Raw genomic sequence first — 14,402 nt, forward strand, 5'->3', positions numbered from 1 at the left:
AGAGGCATTGAGGAATTGTCCTAGGTCTCCATCTGCTATTTGGAGAGACACTGAGGAATTATCCTAGGTCTGCATCTGCTAATTGGTGGAGAGACATCACGATGATGAACTGTCAAACATTAGCTGCCGATGAAGGTGGCATAATGAGGAAATGTGACAGTTACATTGCTACTCGCTGGAGATACATGTATGTGAAGTGTGCACCCCTTTATAGATGGAGAGGCATCACTGGGTTGAACTATCATAGTTTTCCATGTGTTACATGTACAGGGTGGTGATACGGTGATGTACGGTGATGAACCATCAAGGTCTCTACTCCTGACTGAAGAGAGACACAGATGCCCAAATCTTCAATATGCAAAAAGTAACACTGAAGGTGGCGATGGTGAGAGTCCGCATTCAGGCTTCATTCTATGACCCTCGTCACAAAATCTTAAGTCCTCCAGACTAACTCCTCATCACTGATGTACTTGAACACCTCGGCAGTGGCATGGAATTGGGTACATCTGTGGTTAGCTCCTCTCCCGTAATCTCATAAGGACCTGGGCCTAGCCATTTGGAGCTGGAGAAGCAACCAAGGTACATGTGAAACAATTCTCTGCCCAGTTTGTCCAAATCTGGCTTTAATATTTTTGAACTTGTTACAGTCACAATCGTGTAAAGGGAACTGCAGTTTCCATTACCGAAGTCTGTGTGGAAACTGCTCTCAGCTTCACAGTAGTGGGTCATCACCACTTGCCATAATCACACTACCTGACAGAATCAGACTTTGAAATATGGTTTCCTTTGCTAGGCTTACAGGTGTTACATATAGAGAAATTTATAAAATGTCATTACTATGAGGGATTATTACCAATTTCCTGTAAAGGAAGGTGTAAGCATCTTGACTTCTCTTCCAACTACAGTAAGAAACGTAAGAAAAAGTGGAAAACTACGATCAACCATTTTGTAACCATGAAAATCTTACGCAAATGTTTAAAAACACATCAAATAAGCATGCATAATAAAACAATGAAAAATGTACATGTAGTAAATGAAATGTAAATGGCTATGCAACAATTTTCTTACTTCAACCCCTGAAAATGCACCCGAGTTTCAGTTAATTTTCATTTTTTTGTTTTGCTATTTTTAATCTGTACTTTAGAGCCTCTTTGGTTGCATGCTGATGTAAATTTCCATGTTCATTACCAAAACTGTGATATCATTCCATGTACTGAACCTTTAACTGCTGGAATTTTGCATCGTAAATTTGTTTCTCTGACAATTGTTGTATCAGTGAATGGCAACAAGCCAGTGAACAACCTTTTCTCAGAAATGTTTTGGTAAGAGAAAATTAGGAGTGTCAAATTTGAGCATGAAGGCCTGCAAAAGTGTCTTCTTTGATTTACATTAAGGCAACAGCACCCTCACTTGTACAGAACAGCTTGGACAATTTTTGTATGTTGAATAACATGCACCTTTCAGCAACACTTGACTCTAAAAAAGTTTCAATTTTTTTCATAAGATGAAGAAGAGTATTCATGAGTGAGCCAAGTCATTCTAACAAAATTCATTGCATGCAGGGTCATGATTTTAAAAATCACATCATGTGTACCATTGCAGATAGTGTTTTTTCCAGCAAACTAAAAACACAGTTTTAATTAAGCTCTTTGTCAGAAAACTAAATAGTTTTCAGACAAAGTAAAATGCTGAAATAGGTCGCCACAAAATTGGAGGGTTCATGTTGCTCATTCAAATAAAACAATAAATATTACGTGTATAGTATCTTGCTGAAAACATTAACCATAACAGTCCTGAAACCTCCAATTCAGTATTGGAGGCTTAAGGACTATTTGGGTTAAATGTTTAAAACAAGTACTATCGGTAAAGCATGAAGAAAACTAAGCCAGAGATTGTTGGCAAAATGTTATATTCTGAATCAGTTTTTGGTCATGAGTTTGTTCTTGTACAAAAGATTCTAGAACACTGAGGACAATGGGTGTGTACAAAAGGAGTATTTTCACTGCCATTTTTGGACACTGCAATTCCAAAATGTGTACCTGAATGTGGTACACCTTGAAATACACTAGTTAACTCATATTCCATCACAGAGCATGTGTGGTATTCAAATAATTATTGATTATAGCCATCAATCTCATTGCCCTCAAGAATTCACTTCAAATAGCAGGAGTCTGATTTTGCAATAACTTCCTCAATCCCCCCCAAAAAAGAACTGACAATGGAATCTTCCCAGTCAGCATTTGTGTTTAAATATTTATCCAAATTTTAATGTCCTCCAGTCTCCAGCTATTTGAAATGAATTCTCCGCATGATTTATCTATTCCAATGTTGATACATGTACACAGCACGTGACATTTTTCAATGAAACCTGGACAGTAAAATTCATGCACATTCATAATGACATTGAAAAGTTTTTGAAAATAGGCAGTATCCATGTATGTTGTTTGAAGTGACATACATGTCATGTACATGTCCAATAAACATCAGTAGCTTTATGACCCCAATCCATAACATCATCATTATAACATTACTATTATTCATTTTCGATGAATTGAACATTTAAAACAAGGATTTTTCATTCTCCAAAGCCCTTCTAGGATTTTGTGAAATAGACACTCTAATCTGTCCAAGTTTTGTGGAAAAATGTTACATATTTGCAAAAGAATGACTGAACAAAGAAACATTTACTTAGTGAGATACTCTACACGCAAGAAAAAGACCTCCAGAAAAAAGGGGGAAAAGATACCTTGAAATGTTTGCTATTTTTTTCATCTGAAAACACTTTCCTTATAATGATATGAATAGAAACCTGCAATAGTCACATGGCAATAAGTGAAATCTCAGGATTAATTACATGTAAGTATGGTCAGTGTTCATCACGTGAAACCATGCACGGTTTGAATAGAAAATTAGCAAGGAAATATGACAATGTAAACACAATGAAGCACAGCTTGGAAAAGTAGCATACACGTAATTCAAGATGTTGATTCTTCTGCCAATTTTTATGCTTCACTTCTCAGACCATAACAGAGAAACAGGCTTCTCACTTCTCAGACCATAACAGAGAAACAGGCTTCTCACTTCTCAGACCATAACAGAGAAACAGGCTTCTCACTTCTCAGACCATAACAGAGAAACAGGCTTTATATCACGCATTGGCATGGCCACTACATGTATTATACATGTATGATTTCATCACTCATGTTCTAACAACTCAGTTTTTGAGCAACATTTTCAGAATATTCAAAGATGACAGTGAAAGTATTTTTCATGCAATGCCAACTGAGGACTGTTCAGCAAATTAGCCTTCAACATGACTATGGACTCATTCCCCAAATTAAATTTGCCATCTATTTGATCCAGCTTTTTGGGTTTAAAATAAAAATTGCTTGACAACTCTGATGTGAACACATAAATGTACAACAAGTTTCACTTTCTAGAAAGTCAGCGATTCAAAAGCAGCCACTTTTTATAGTTCTCTACCATGAATTATAAAACAAGGGGCCATAATGAAATTACAATACAAAGATTTGAAAGAGAAAAACAGAAGATTTGATTCAGGTATATTAGGAAGAGAAGGAAGTGAAGAAAGTGACTATCCCTCGCTGCCAAACACCAGGAAAGCACTGCATCTTTCTCATTGCTACAAGGATTCCTAATATTACTTCACACAATCTGAACTATTTTCATTGTGAGAAGTATTATGCCTCTGGCATTATTGACAGGCACTTTTTATGGTTTGTTTTATTCAGTCTTGCTAAAGCATTAAGCATAGTGCTCAATAGTTTGAAAACAGTGTGTGGTGGTACCGGTAGAGCCAAAGTTATCAAGAGATTTTTGTCATTTCGAGAGTAACAGCCCCAACTGGATCTCATTCTACCTGATTGTACTGTACATGTACAACATATTGTACACAATTTGTACCTCCAAGTGCTGTAAGGAAACCAATTTCCAGTTTAGACAAGATGTTACCTGCTGCAATTTCTATTGATTCTTCAATCCTCAAAAGGCAACTGTTCTACATGTTTTTGCCATCAGTGGTTTTATTACAATACCGTCATTTTGGATCATTTGATGTGACAGTGCCATTTCAGAGTCAAGAGCCAAAACAAATCCCTTCTGTAACATTACAAATTCCTATTCAGTTTCTATTTAATTCTCAGTCAACATGGCCAAAGAAATTAAAAGCCTGCTCTATTTTTTCTATTCCTTAGTTACCTTTGGTATCCTGTTTATTGCCAATATCCACGCTCCTCCTACAGTGTACAGAGGTCTTATAAACAATTTGAAATCTGTAAAGATGAGTGTACCCAGCTCCATCAAAACTGAGCATGCTGAACTGATGACTGTGAAGGACTACTCTATTAGTTTGGGCCTCCAACTAAATGTAACAAGCATTGCATAAATGCTGCAGAAGTCAGGGGGCCCATCATTTTGATGCCTTGATCCAAGTAAAACCCTTCTTTATCGATAAGAACAATCTTTTGACAATTTCAGTCAAAATGCAATTCTTGAAGTATCTGCTATGGTTCAGGTTTTTCAAATTGATAAGATGTTAGATTTGATTTCCATGCTGTATTCATCTGAAATGAGTTATCCACTTGCTGCCAATTATTTTTCCACTTGACAGTACATGGAATTTTTGGACAAAATGTCCATAGATGTCAGCATGCTCTGTTCAGTTTGGATGGAATGGGGTTACACTAGTGGAACGAACTCACCCAATGATGCCCTATTCAGACTATATGGGAATGCAGCAGGTCTCAGGTTGTCTGATGTTGCTTTGTATGGCAGCAGTGTTCAAGCATGTATCACCACCTGTGAAGAGAATACAATCAGTATCTAAGGATGAACAAACCTTTGAAAACGTCTTTCTATTTTTTGTTGCTTCCTTGCTGGTCCATTGCCAAATCTGTGGGAAATCATGATTTTTTTTACAAGTCTTCTCTAACAAAAACTTTAAAAATTTAAGGCTCCCATTTTTTCATCTTTGTAAACCATGCCTTTGTCATGACTGACAGCCACTCTTACAAGCTGAAATTATAAAATGAGGTGTTGAGGCACCTTATATCAAAAGCCCTCTAGATTCTACCACAGAATTAATGATGATGTTGAGCCTCATTGAGAGTTTTCACAAAATCTGAAGAGCTCCCCACTCTCCCCATTCTGTAGATTCTAGCATAGAGTTTGAAGGAAGAACACTAACCTTAAGGGGACTTTGATAGCAGCTCTGTGTCAACCTTCACTAAAGCACCCTGTCTGTCAGCCAGATTGTCAAAATCTGAATGTTGAAGAAAGTGACAATAACATCTCTCTGGAAAGATATCAAAATCAAGAGAGACTGAGGAAGAGCTTCACTTCTAAAATGCACTGCAAAAACAGGGCTGCTATGTTAGCATTACTGTGTACATGTACCAAAAAGACAAGTCATTCATGCTGTACATGGCCTGTGTACAGCATGCTTTACACTGCACAGCACAGTGCCACTGACTATGCATTCCAGCCTATTGTTCTGATTTCCACACCCTGCAATGCCCTCACAAAAGAAAAAGCCCTCTGCCTGAGAACCAAAACCAATCACAAAGCAGGAGTCTTTCATGGAGCAATCAGGGTTTTCCCTGCCCTGAATTTACAGCAAGAATTTGAAATTTAAAACTAATAAAGCAGGAATATTCTCCATGTTTTAATGTAAAAAGTTGCTTTCAGGATGTTAAAATCTTGATTGGTTTTTCTAAATAAAGTTCCCCCCTCTCCTGCTTAGATTTTGTTTGGGGAGTAAATTTATGTACAAATTCTAAGGAAAATCTTGAGTTTCAACAAAATTGAGTTATTATGTCTGGAAAAACATTATTTGAAAGTATTCAAGCATGAAGCCTCTGAGAAGATGGGGTCTTGGCCACAGGAATATAAGAGTCTGATAATTTGTCACATTTGATTGTTATGTAACTGCATAAACCAAAAGACTGAAATCTGCCCCCTTACTGAGAGTGCAGACCAAAGTATGCACTAAACTTCCCCATTAGAATTCTGTCCCTTTATTGATGAGAAAATAAATCAAAGTATGCACTAAACTTCCCTGTCAGACTTGTGCCCACCTTACTGACAGAGTAGATCAAAGTACTGCAATCACTACACTTTATTATCACGATTCTGCCCCTTCTTGAGAGAGTGGATCAGACTAGCCCTAAACTTCCCTGTCAGAAATGTCGCACACGACGTCCCTTCTGCAAAAAATTAAGTTGTAAGCATTTCCATAAATTTTTTGCATCTATCCACCCCTTTGAGAAAGTGGTAGATGTCTTATACCCTTGCAAATAAGTCCAAGAATCCCGTAAAGTTTACCCGCGAGTTGGGAATTTCATTCACAAAACTACACAAGTTCCAAGAGTGACGTCTTTGGGATACACCGTGTTACGTTGGAACTGAATTATTACAACGGGATTCTTAAAACAGGTTCCTGTAATAAAACAGAAGGAGGTAAGTTTTTACATTTGTTTTATGTGTTTAATGAACCAAAATACTCACAAAAATGTTGGGAAAATCACCACAATGTGTAACATGTAGCCAAACAGCCGACGACCCATGCTAATTCTTGTCAATTGTACATGCCGTCCCCTTCAAAATTACATTACATCGTTGTTTACATTCACATTTTGGAGGCAAATGAGAAATAATAACAAGCACAAAATGCCATTCAAAACATGAATGATGAAAGACGGTTTATATGGTGGAGGTATTTCTCAGTATACGTTTTGTTTTGGACTTAGGTGTTTGTCTGCAAATGCACGATAACGCATAACGCCTAACGCATAACGCATTTCTGGGATATTACTGTTCGCCGGTATTTGCTCGGGCCTTTTACAAATGACATGGCGGAGTTTTGGGGTGAATGAGATCGTTTAAATTTTTTTCTGTATTTCATAAAACATTTTAACAATATGAGCCATGACAAAATTATAAGATTCTTTAAATGTAAGAAATCTTGGTGAGGGACACACTGACGTAACAATTCTTTTTGAGAATGTGTCGTCCCTATTACGTCAGGACTCGGTTTATGTAAATGACACTAGGTCGTTTTTTTACTTTGTTTGTGATTGAAAACAAGCACATGTATATTAAAATGCTCTTTACTTAAAATATTCATTCTTTTTTTTTCTTTTTGTTGTTGAGATAACAGTCACCATTATGCACATCGTCACTAATGCAACATATGTTAACATCCCCTTTGTTATGTCGGTACACACGCTTGTGTATAATGTGCATTTTCTACAGTACAAACTGTTGGGCCTAATCATGTACAAATCAACCTGTGGTGATGTGCCTTGCCTCTATCGTGTAATGCAATGGCTTATGTAGGCCTATATACATTTATTTATAATGATTGGATCCTAAAATACCGGTTATATTTGTACTTTCTGTTTTGTAAGGCCATGTAAAAAAACTACTTTCTTGTCTTTTTTTAAATGGAGGATGCAAGTTCCCTCCCCCAAAAAAGTTTCTGTCAAACTGTTTGCTTGTGTGAAATTGTGGATACTGAGGCCATTAGAAATCAAATACACTGTATCACAGGCTTGGTGCTTTTAATAGCTCCATGGTTCAGGTAATAAATGCAGACTACTTGTGAACAATTTGTTGGAAAAAATGCATCGTGTACCGTACATATACAACCATGGAGGAAAAACCATGCAAACTGCTTTACCAAAACCATGTCATTCCGATAACTGTTTGCCAACAAATAATTTCTCATTTCCAAACTGAGCGCATCAGTTTTTGATTTTTGCTTACATGTAACTTTATCAGTATTATTAAATTTTACTTTGAACAAAGAAAACTGAGAGGAGTGTGACTTGTACCTGCATCTCTGGAATACCATTTGTACATGTATGTGCCCCTTGGCAGTGCATAGAAGAAATGACACTCAAACAATTTGAAAGAGAAGTGAGTGAAATACAGAAGTTGAATTGGTTTTCAAATTTACTCTCATTAAATACCCCAGTGAACAGACGTATTTGTCCAGATAGATTATGTAACGTATTGTACTTTTTTTTTCCAAAAGACATTTCTACAGCTGATGATGCATCATTGTTATTGTTTTCATTACAGGTGATACCAATGTTCCACATGTTGATGATTTTGTAGCAGTGAGGGTACCAAGTGCCGGAAGAAAAAAGTCTGATAAGTTTGCATGTGGCGCGGGTAATTATTTCTTTATATTAGTTAACTTTTTATACACCATGCTGAATAAAATTAATGGGTACTTTCTGGTATACTCAACCTTGTTTTATTAGCCAAAGCAAGGTGACAACAGTAATGGCAGATTCTAACATGTTTTTTTTTATTTATCCTTGCATTAAAGGTGACATCAGTGCTAGAAGATGGCTCCTACAGCCTTACATACATGAAGAAAGCAAAGAAGGATGACCCACTATACACATGGCCAGACGGTGATGACAGTGTATGTACAGCCAAGATGCGATATTGTAACAAAGTTGGATTCCCCACTACCAGTTCCTGTTGGGGCAAGACTATTGTCTAAATTTAACATGACTGAAGCAAATGAAGCTTTGAATTCTATGTAGAAATCACACCACTGAAGTAGTGAGGAGAAAAACTGAGGAAACCCCAGGACAGCTTTAGCATTTGAATATTGGAATTTTTCGTGTTGAAATCTATTTTCCAGTGGAAGGATATGATGTAACTTCTTATTAAGTCATAAAGTCTTTTTGGATTGCAACAAGAACACTGGTAATTTAAATGCCAAAGCTGTTTCGATCCTTGGTTAATGTGTTAGGAGGCAACTTCTGGTGGATCTCCTGCATGAAGAATAACTAAGTATGCAGGAATGTACAAGACATTCTTCAGCTGGGGGCCAGAAGTCTTTACCTCAACTGGAAAATAATACATGTACAGTGTACATTGTCAATTGAAATATCATGTATTGTTTAGTAGGAACAGTGTTACTTTTGAAACAATGTTAGAGAAATGATAAATGTCAAAAGTCAACAAGAACTGCCATACAACAATACAACCATTCAAATATTTAATGTTTTCATACTAACATTTACAACACAAGACCTGTAACCCATCAAGTCAAAACCCAAAGTGAATCCACCCCACGTCTCATCTAGAATAGTTGTACTTCAAAATGAGTTGATGAGTGATGTAATAAAATGATAAAAAGATGTCCATCTAGTATAATAAGACAGTGAAATTATACGAGCAGAGCATGATTTGGAATGGCTGCATGAGCACACAAAATGCAGGGTGGTAACATTTAATGGATTTTCTCAACTTGTAAATTGGAATTAGAATGAAAAAGAACCTTCAATCTGTCATGGGATGAAAAAAAAAATGAACTTGAGAACAACATTTTCAGAATGAACTTACCTTTGCTGCTTGTGACAATTTAAATGTGGCGTCCCCTGATATATCTTGTACCATTAGTGACATGTATTAGCCTGAATCAGTTTCTTGATTCTCTTTCAATAAACATACTCCTAAACAACACAACAAAAGAACATGATGTAGAAATAAATAGGAATTTAAATAGTTTTAGAATTTGGCATGATCACATCATTACCTTCACTGTTTAGGGCAAGTTAAAAACATGACGTCCCCTATGAATATTGTTACATCAGTGATTTTTGCTGGCCTAAAATATTAATTTCGCTAAAATTTAATGTGTGCACTGTTTAAATGGATTATAAGCTAGGCTTAATTAGGTTGTACAATATGGAGCTACATTCCCACTTATAGGCAGACAAAGTTTTATTGTACTCTGATTTATCAAGACGCGACGTCTTCACATACAAATATGACATCAGTGATGTTATTTTGAGAATAGAAATGTGATATCATTGCCGTTTCTTACTAATCTCATTACCCGTTTTGTTGAAACTGCTTTGTACCCAGTTCATTTTGAATGCTACCATTACTTGATTATTTGGGTTGACTAATTGTGGTAAAAACTTGTTACATTGAATTGAATGTGAGTTGGATTTACCTGAACTTTTGCAAACTTTGTGTTTCATTTACTCCAGAGTGCGAGTCAGCAGTGGAATACATTTTGGGGGTCTTTAATGTGAAGATAATTAGGAGTTGAAACAACAAATAAAAAGCCTTAAAAGATAAACACACCAATTTTACAATATCTTACAATTTTGAAATGACGTCCCCCATTACATCAGTGACTTCCATCACTGTCCTGCAGTGATGTGCCTGGATTGGTTTTTGAGGGTAAAATGTTGCAAAATGTATGTTTCTTTGATTAACTGCATGAGATGGCCAAACACGAATTGCTATTAAACGGCTTCTTAACCCAACTTGAAATATTGGCTTCAATGTCACATTTTGAGCCCAAACTTCATGGAATAACCCAAATGAAGCATGTCATGTTAATGTCATTGGTAATGCATGTATGTGTTATTGCACCATGTCTGTTGGCCTTAAGTGGGGGAGGGGCTGTTCATCATGTGCATACGCTGTATCTGTGCCAGTTCTACTCGTTAAAACAAAGGAAATATCTCATTCAAAGTTACAATCTGATATCTGCTAGATTATTTATATTAAGCTTTTTATCTATTTCATGCGTGTATACAAATCTGTGGTCGGTCAATCAAGGAAAAAGTGGGTAGAAAATTCCTCGCTTTTCCCAATTTTCTTTCTTGGTACAAAATTCCAAACAGCTAGGGTCAGCAGAATTAAAGCTTTGTGTTAATTAGCAAGGGCCAAAAATAGGCCTTATTTCACAGTCCATCTACTTCATCCCAGCCTCATACTGTCAAAAAGACTAAGACCTTGCTAGACACAGACTTAAAGTTGGCCATTCACTTCAGCTTGCTTCATTACTGATTTGTTGGCATTCTCCTAGAGGTTGGCAGGGTGACTCCAGTCAAAAAGTTAAGCTAGATTTTTCAGAACAAGCAGGTCCCACACAGAATGTCTTTAAAGTAAAGGACACTTGTTGAGCCGACAAGGAGGGCATCTTTTTCAAGCTAAGGGAAGCACCAATTCTGATTCATTTTCACAATTTTCAGTTCAAACTCTTATCCAAGTCTGACTTTGAAGATATTTCAAGTCCTCCTGTCTTTTTGTCAGACTGCATCTATCCTGAATAGTAAAATGGTCTGGTTTGGTCAGTTGTCAGTTAAAGAGTTTGAACATTAATGTTTTGATTTCCCTTGACCAAAGTTTAAACTGTATGGAGGTCTCAATAAAAAAAAGAATCTGTGAAGTTAAGTGAGCTGCCATGTTTGTGTCTCAGACCCAGGCAAGGAGGACTGCACTTGGGTAATGTGTTATTACGGTGTTATTTATGTAACAAGGTACGAATGATTTCTATAACTTATCTCAAAGAAATTCTGTAATCTGGTTTTTCTTGCTGTGTATAAATGAAATAAAGCTTTGAACCATTTCTGTCTTTAAACTTAAAAAACTTCGGTACATTCAGTCGTTGAGCATTCCAGATTTAACTGCTGTGAATGTACATGTGACTCCCATTTCTCGTGTCACGATTATGGTGTAATGAACTTCGGTGAACTGCAAGCAGTTGAGCTACGTTATTTCTCAATAAAGTCAGTTTTTACCTTGCAATTTGTGCTTCCTTTTTATCGTTATGCAACAAACGGGGAAAAGGAATGAGACTTCATGAATTTTTATCATTGGGATAGTAAATCCATCCAATGCTATCAACCACACACACCCATGATAGTAACGCGAATCCAACTTGTATCGCTGTGATGTGTGATCAGTCGAAGTTGTCTTTCAATCTGGTGGCTTCATTAATCCCAAAAATAACCTCAAAGGACCACCACTTCATGAGAGTTTTTCAGTATGTACATTTGGTTGAGAATGTTGATTTTTTTAAGGTGTTGTAATCCCTGTATTTTGATCCTCTCCGTAGAAGTTCTAACAACGCTTCACAGTGATACGACTGAATGGAATGTTCCATTTTCTGACACAGGTGAGCAATTATTTTTGTCCATTCATTATTGGTTATGTATGTGTATGTTGATTTGTTGAACTTTTTGCATCAGAAAAATATTCTTGCAACACATTATAACATCGCGATTTCTGAAACGAAGTTTAGGTGTGAGCGGAAATTTATTTTAATTATATTGTTTTCTTTTTTGCTGTACGCAAGGTGGCAGATTTTTATTTCTTTCTTTATGAATACATGTATATTCTTCAGTGAATTACTGTGAGTAATTATTACAGTATTACAGTACACTGTGAGTTATTCTTGTCATGTTTTCCTTGCTTGGTAGGTGATTTGTGGAAAGATGTCAAGTATCAACATGCCACTCCCATTTTCACTGAGAATAAGATGCTGGCAAAGGAAAGATGATGATAACAAAGGGCCCAGGTCATGTTTGAAACAGAAAAAGAAGAAAGAAACAAAAAGGTCTTGAGTGGTAAAAAGCAAACTAAAACGATTAAAAGTAAAAAGACAGGGAGTAAATCCCACAAGCAGTCAAGCAGTGTTGCTGGATCAAGTATTTTCAAGTCACCTGCAAGTGAGAAGCAAAACAAATCAAAATCACAGAACTGGAGAGATAAAATGAAACCAAATGACCCAGAGAGATATGAGATGTTGTTTTATGAGCACAGAACAAAAAACAAGCTTGACAGAATGAATATGTCCCTTGCTGAACATGATCTGAAGAAGCAAAATCTGTCAGACAAAGAAAGGAAAACATTCAAAAAGTTGGGAGAGAGAAAGAAAAGAAATAATGCTTCAGCTGCTGCCACAATGAGAAATATGAGAGCAAAACAAAAGGAAGAAGTAGAAAAGGGAGTGAGACCAAAAAAGCCTAGAACCAGGTGTCAGAGAGAGAAAGAAAGGTTGGGAAAGCAGAATCAGAGAGCTCAAATGTAAGACAAGAAGAAACAAGAGATAATGAGAAAATGATGAGAAACATATGCTGAGAAGGTATCTTGGAAGAGAAAGCTCAAATGGGAAGAGGACAAACTAATTGTGAAGAAGAAGGAACAGAAAGAGCTAGAAAAATGCCTGAAAGAAAGAGAGGATAGACTTCAAAACAAGATGAATGAACTGGGGGTTCATCTTCAAGAAGATAACAGATCAAGATCTGCTCAGAAACAAAGCTATCTGAGAATGAAGAAAGTAATGCCAAAGACACCAGAAAATTATGCCAACACAGCTGTAGATCTTATATCTAAAGCTAGTCCTCACAAACATATGGCATTGAAGGAAGCCGGGTTACAGTTGGATGACAAATTTCACCCAGCAGTATTCTAAGTGGTGTGTTCCGGACTAGCTGAGAAGCATACATCAATAAAGAGGAAGGCCTTAGCTTATTTAATTATTGGAATGGAAAACATTTATTTACATGTACATGGGAAACATTAACATATCCAACCCAGCTTTGGGAAAGAATGAAAATGGGCAAAACAAGCACCTTTTCCTAATGTTGGCATAATGAACGGTTTGTCATTACAGAGCAATACCCAAGCAAGGAGACTATGTGGTTGTTGTGTTGTCTCACAAAAAGCAGAAAGGAATACCTCAAGCCATCTACATTGCTTCAGTAAGTACAATTACAATGTGTTCAGTGCTTATCTGATAAAACCTTTAACAACAGAATTGTTAAACTACCTTCAACCAGAAAGTGATGTTGGAAAGTGTTTTCCTGGCTTTATGTGTTTTGCAGGCTGGGATTTCAACACATTTAATTATGAGACTTATTTATTTATTTATTTTACAAGTCGTCAAGAAGAATGTTGACTGTGTTCAGCTGAAGTTTATGGAGCAAGTGAATGAATGTTCATTTACCTGGCCAGATGGAGCCAAGGGTGATCAGATATTCACTCCTCCAAGCAGTGATATTCTTTGTGTGCTTCAACCTCCAGGACTCGAAATGAAAGGTCGCACATTACAGTATGTGTTTTCTGCAGAGGATATGGGGAAAATAACAAACTGTGTTAAAAACCTTACCCAAAGATACACAATATTAATCAGTGCTTAAATGGGAACCCTGGATTAACATTGTCCTTTGAACTTCATGAATTACCTTGTTAGAGTTCAGGACCCTTGAATATCTTGATGGAGAACAAAGACAAAACATTGGAGGCTTACAGTTCTTCTTGTTACATGTATGAACACACATCAATAGTGCTCTTCTTGTTTGTGTTCAACTGCAGTTCTAAGTACTAAGTGTAGTATATAGTAAAGTAGCTTAGAAATATGAGTACATTGTGACATTGTTGAATTTTATCTTGTACTGTGTACAATCAACACTCCAAGCGCCTCATCCTAGTATTAGTAATATAAGTGTAGTATATAGTAAAGTAGCTTATAAATATGAGTACATTTTGACATTGTTGAATTTTATCTTGTACTGTGTACAATAAACACTCCAAGTGCCTTATCCTAGTATTAG

At 36.6% G+C, this 14,402-nt stretch overlaps 1 protein-coding gene and 1 long non-coding RNA gene across 2 annotated transcripts in view; one reads left to right on the forward strand and one right to left on the reverse strand.

Moving 5' to 3' along the window:
• LOC147800066 (uncharacterized) overlaps positions 1-5,545 on the reverse strand; it is a 9,677-nt gene extending 4,132 nt beyond the window's left edge. Inside the window, exons 1-2 of the long non-coding RNA XR_015424395.1 lie at positions 5,207-5,545; positions 4,722-4,818 (exon numbers count right to left, since the gene is read on the reverse strand). This is a non-coding gene — a long non-coding RNA (uncharacterized LOC147800066). The remainder of the gene's footprint in view (positions 1-4,721; positions 4,819-5,206) is intronic.
• Positions 5,546-12,637: 7,092 nt separating this feature from the next.
• LOC147800067 (uncharacterized) lies at positions 12,638-13,261 on the forward strand. The gene is made up of 2 exons (XM_087133802.1): positions 12,638-12,873; positions 13,108-13,261. The coding sequence occupies exons 1-2, from the start codon at positions 12,638-12,640 to the stop codon at positions 13,259-13,261; spliced, it is 390 nt and encodes a 129-aa protein (XP_086989928.1).
• Positions 13,262-14,402: the final 1,141 nt, after the last annotated feature.

This window comes from Acanthaster planci, linkage group LG02 (assembly GCF_054643075.1).
Source record: "Acanthaster planci isolate LZ-2023a linkage group LG02, COTS_SCS, whole genome shotgun sequence".
Classification (NCBI taxonomy): Eukaryota; Metazoa; Echinodermata; class Asteroidea; order Valvatida; family Acanthasteridae; genus Acanthaster; species Acanthaster planci.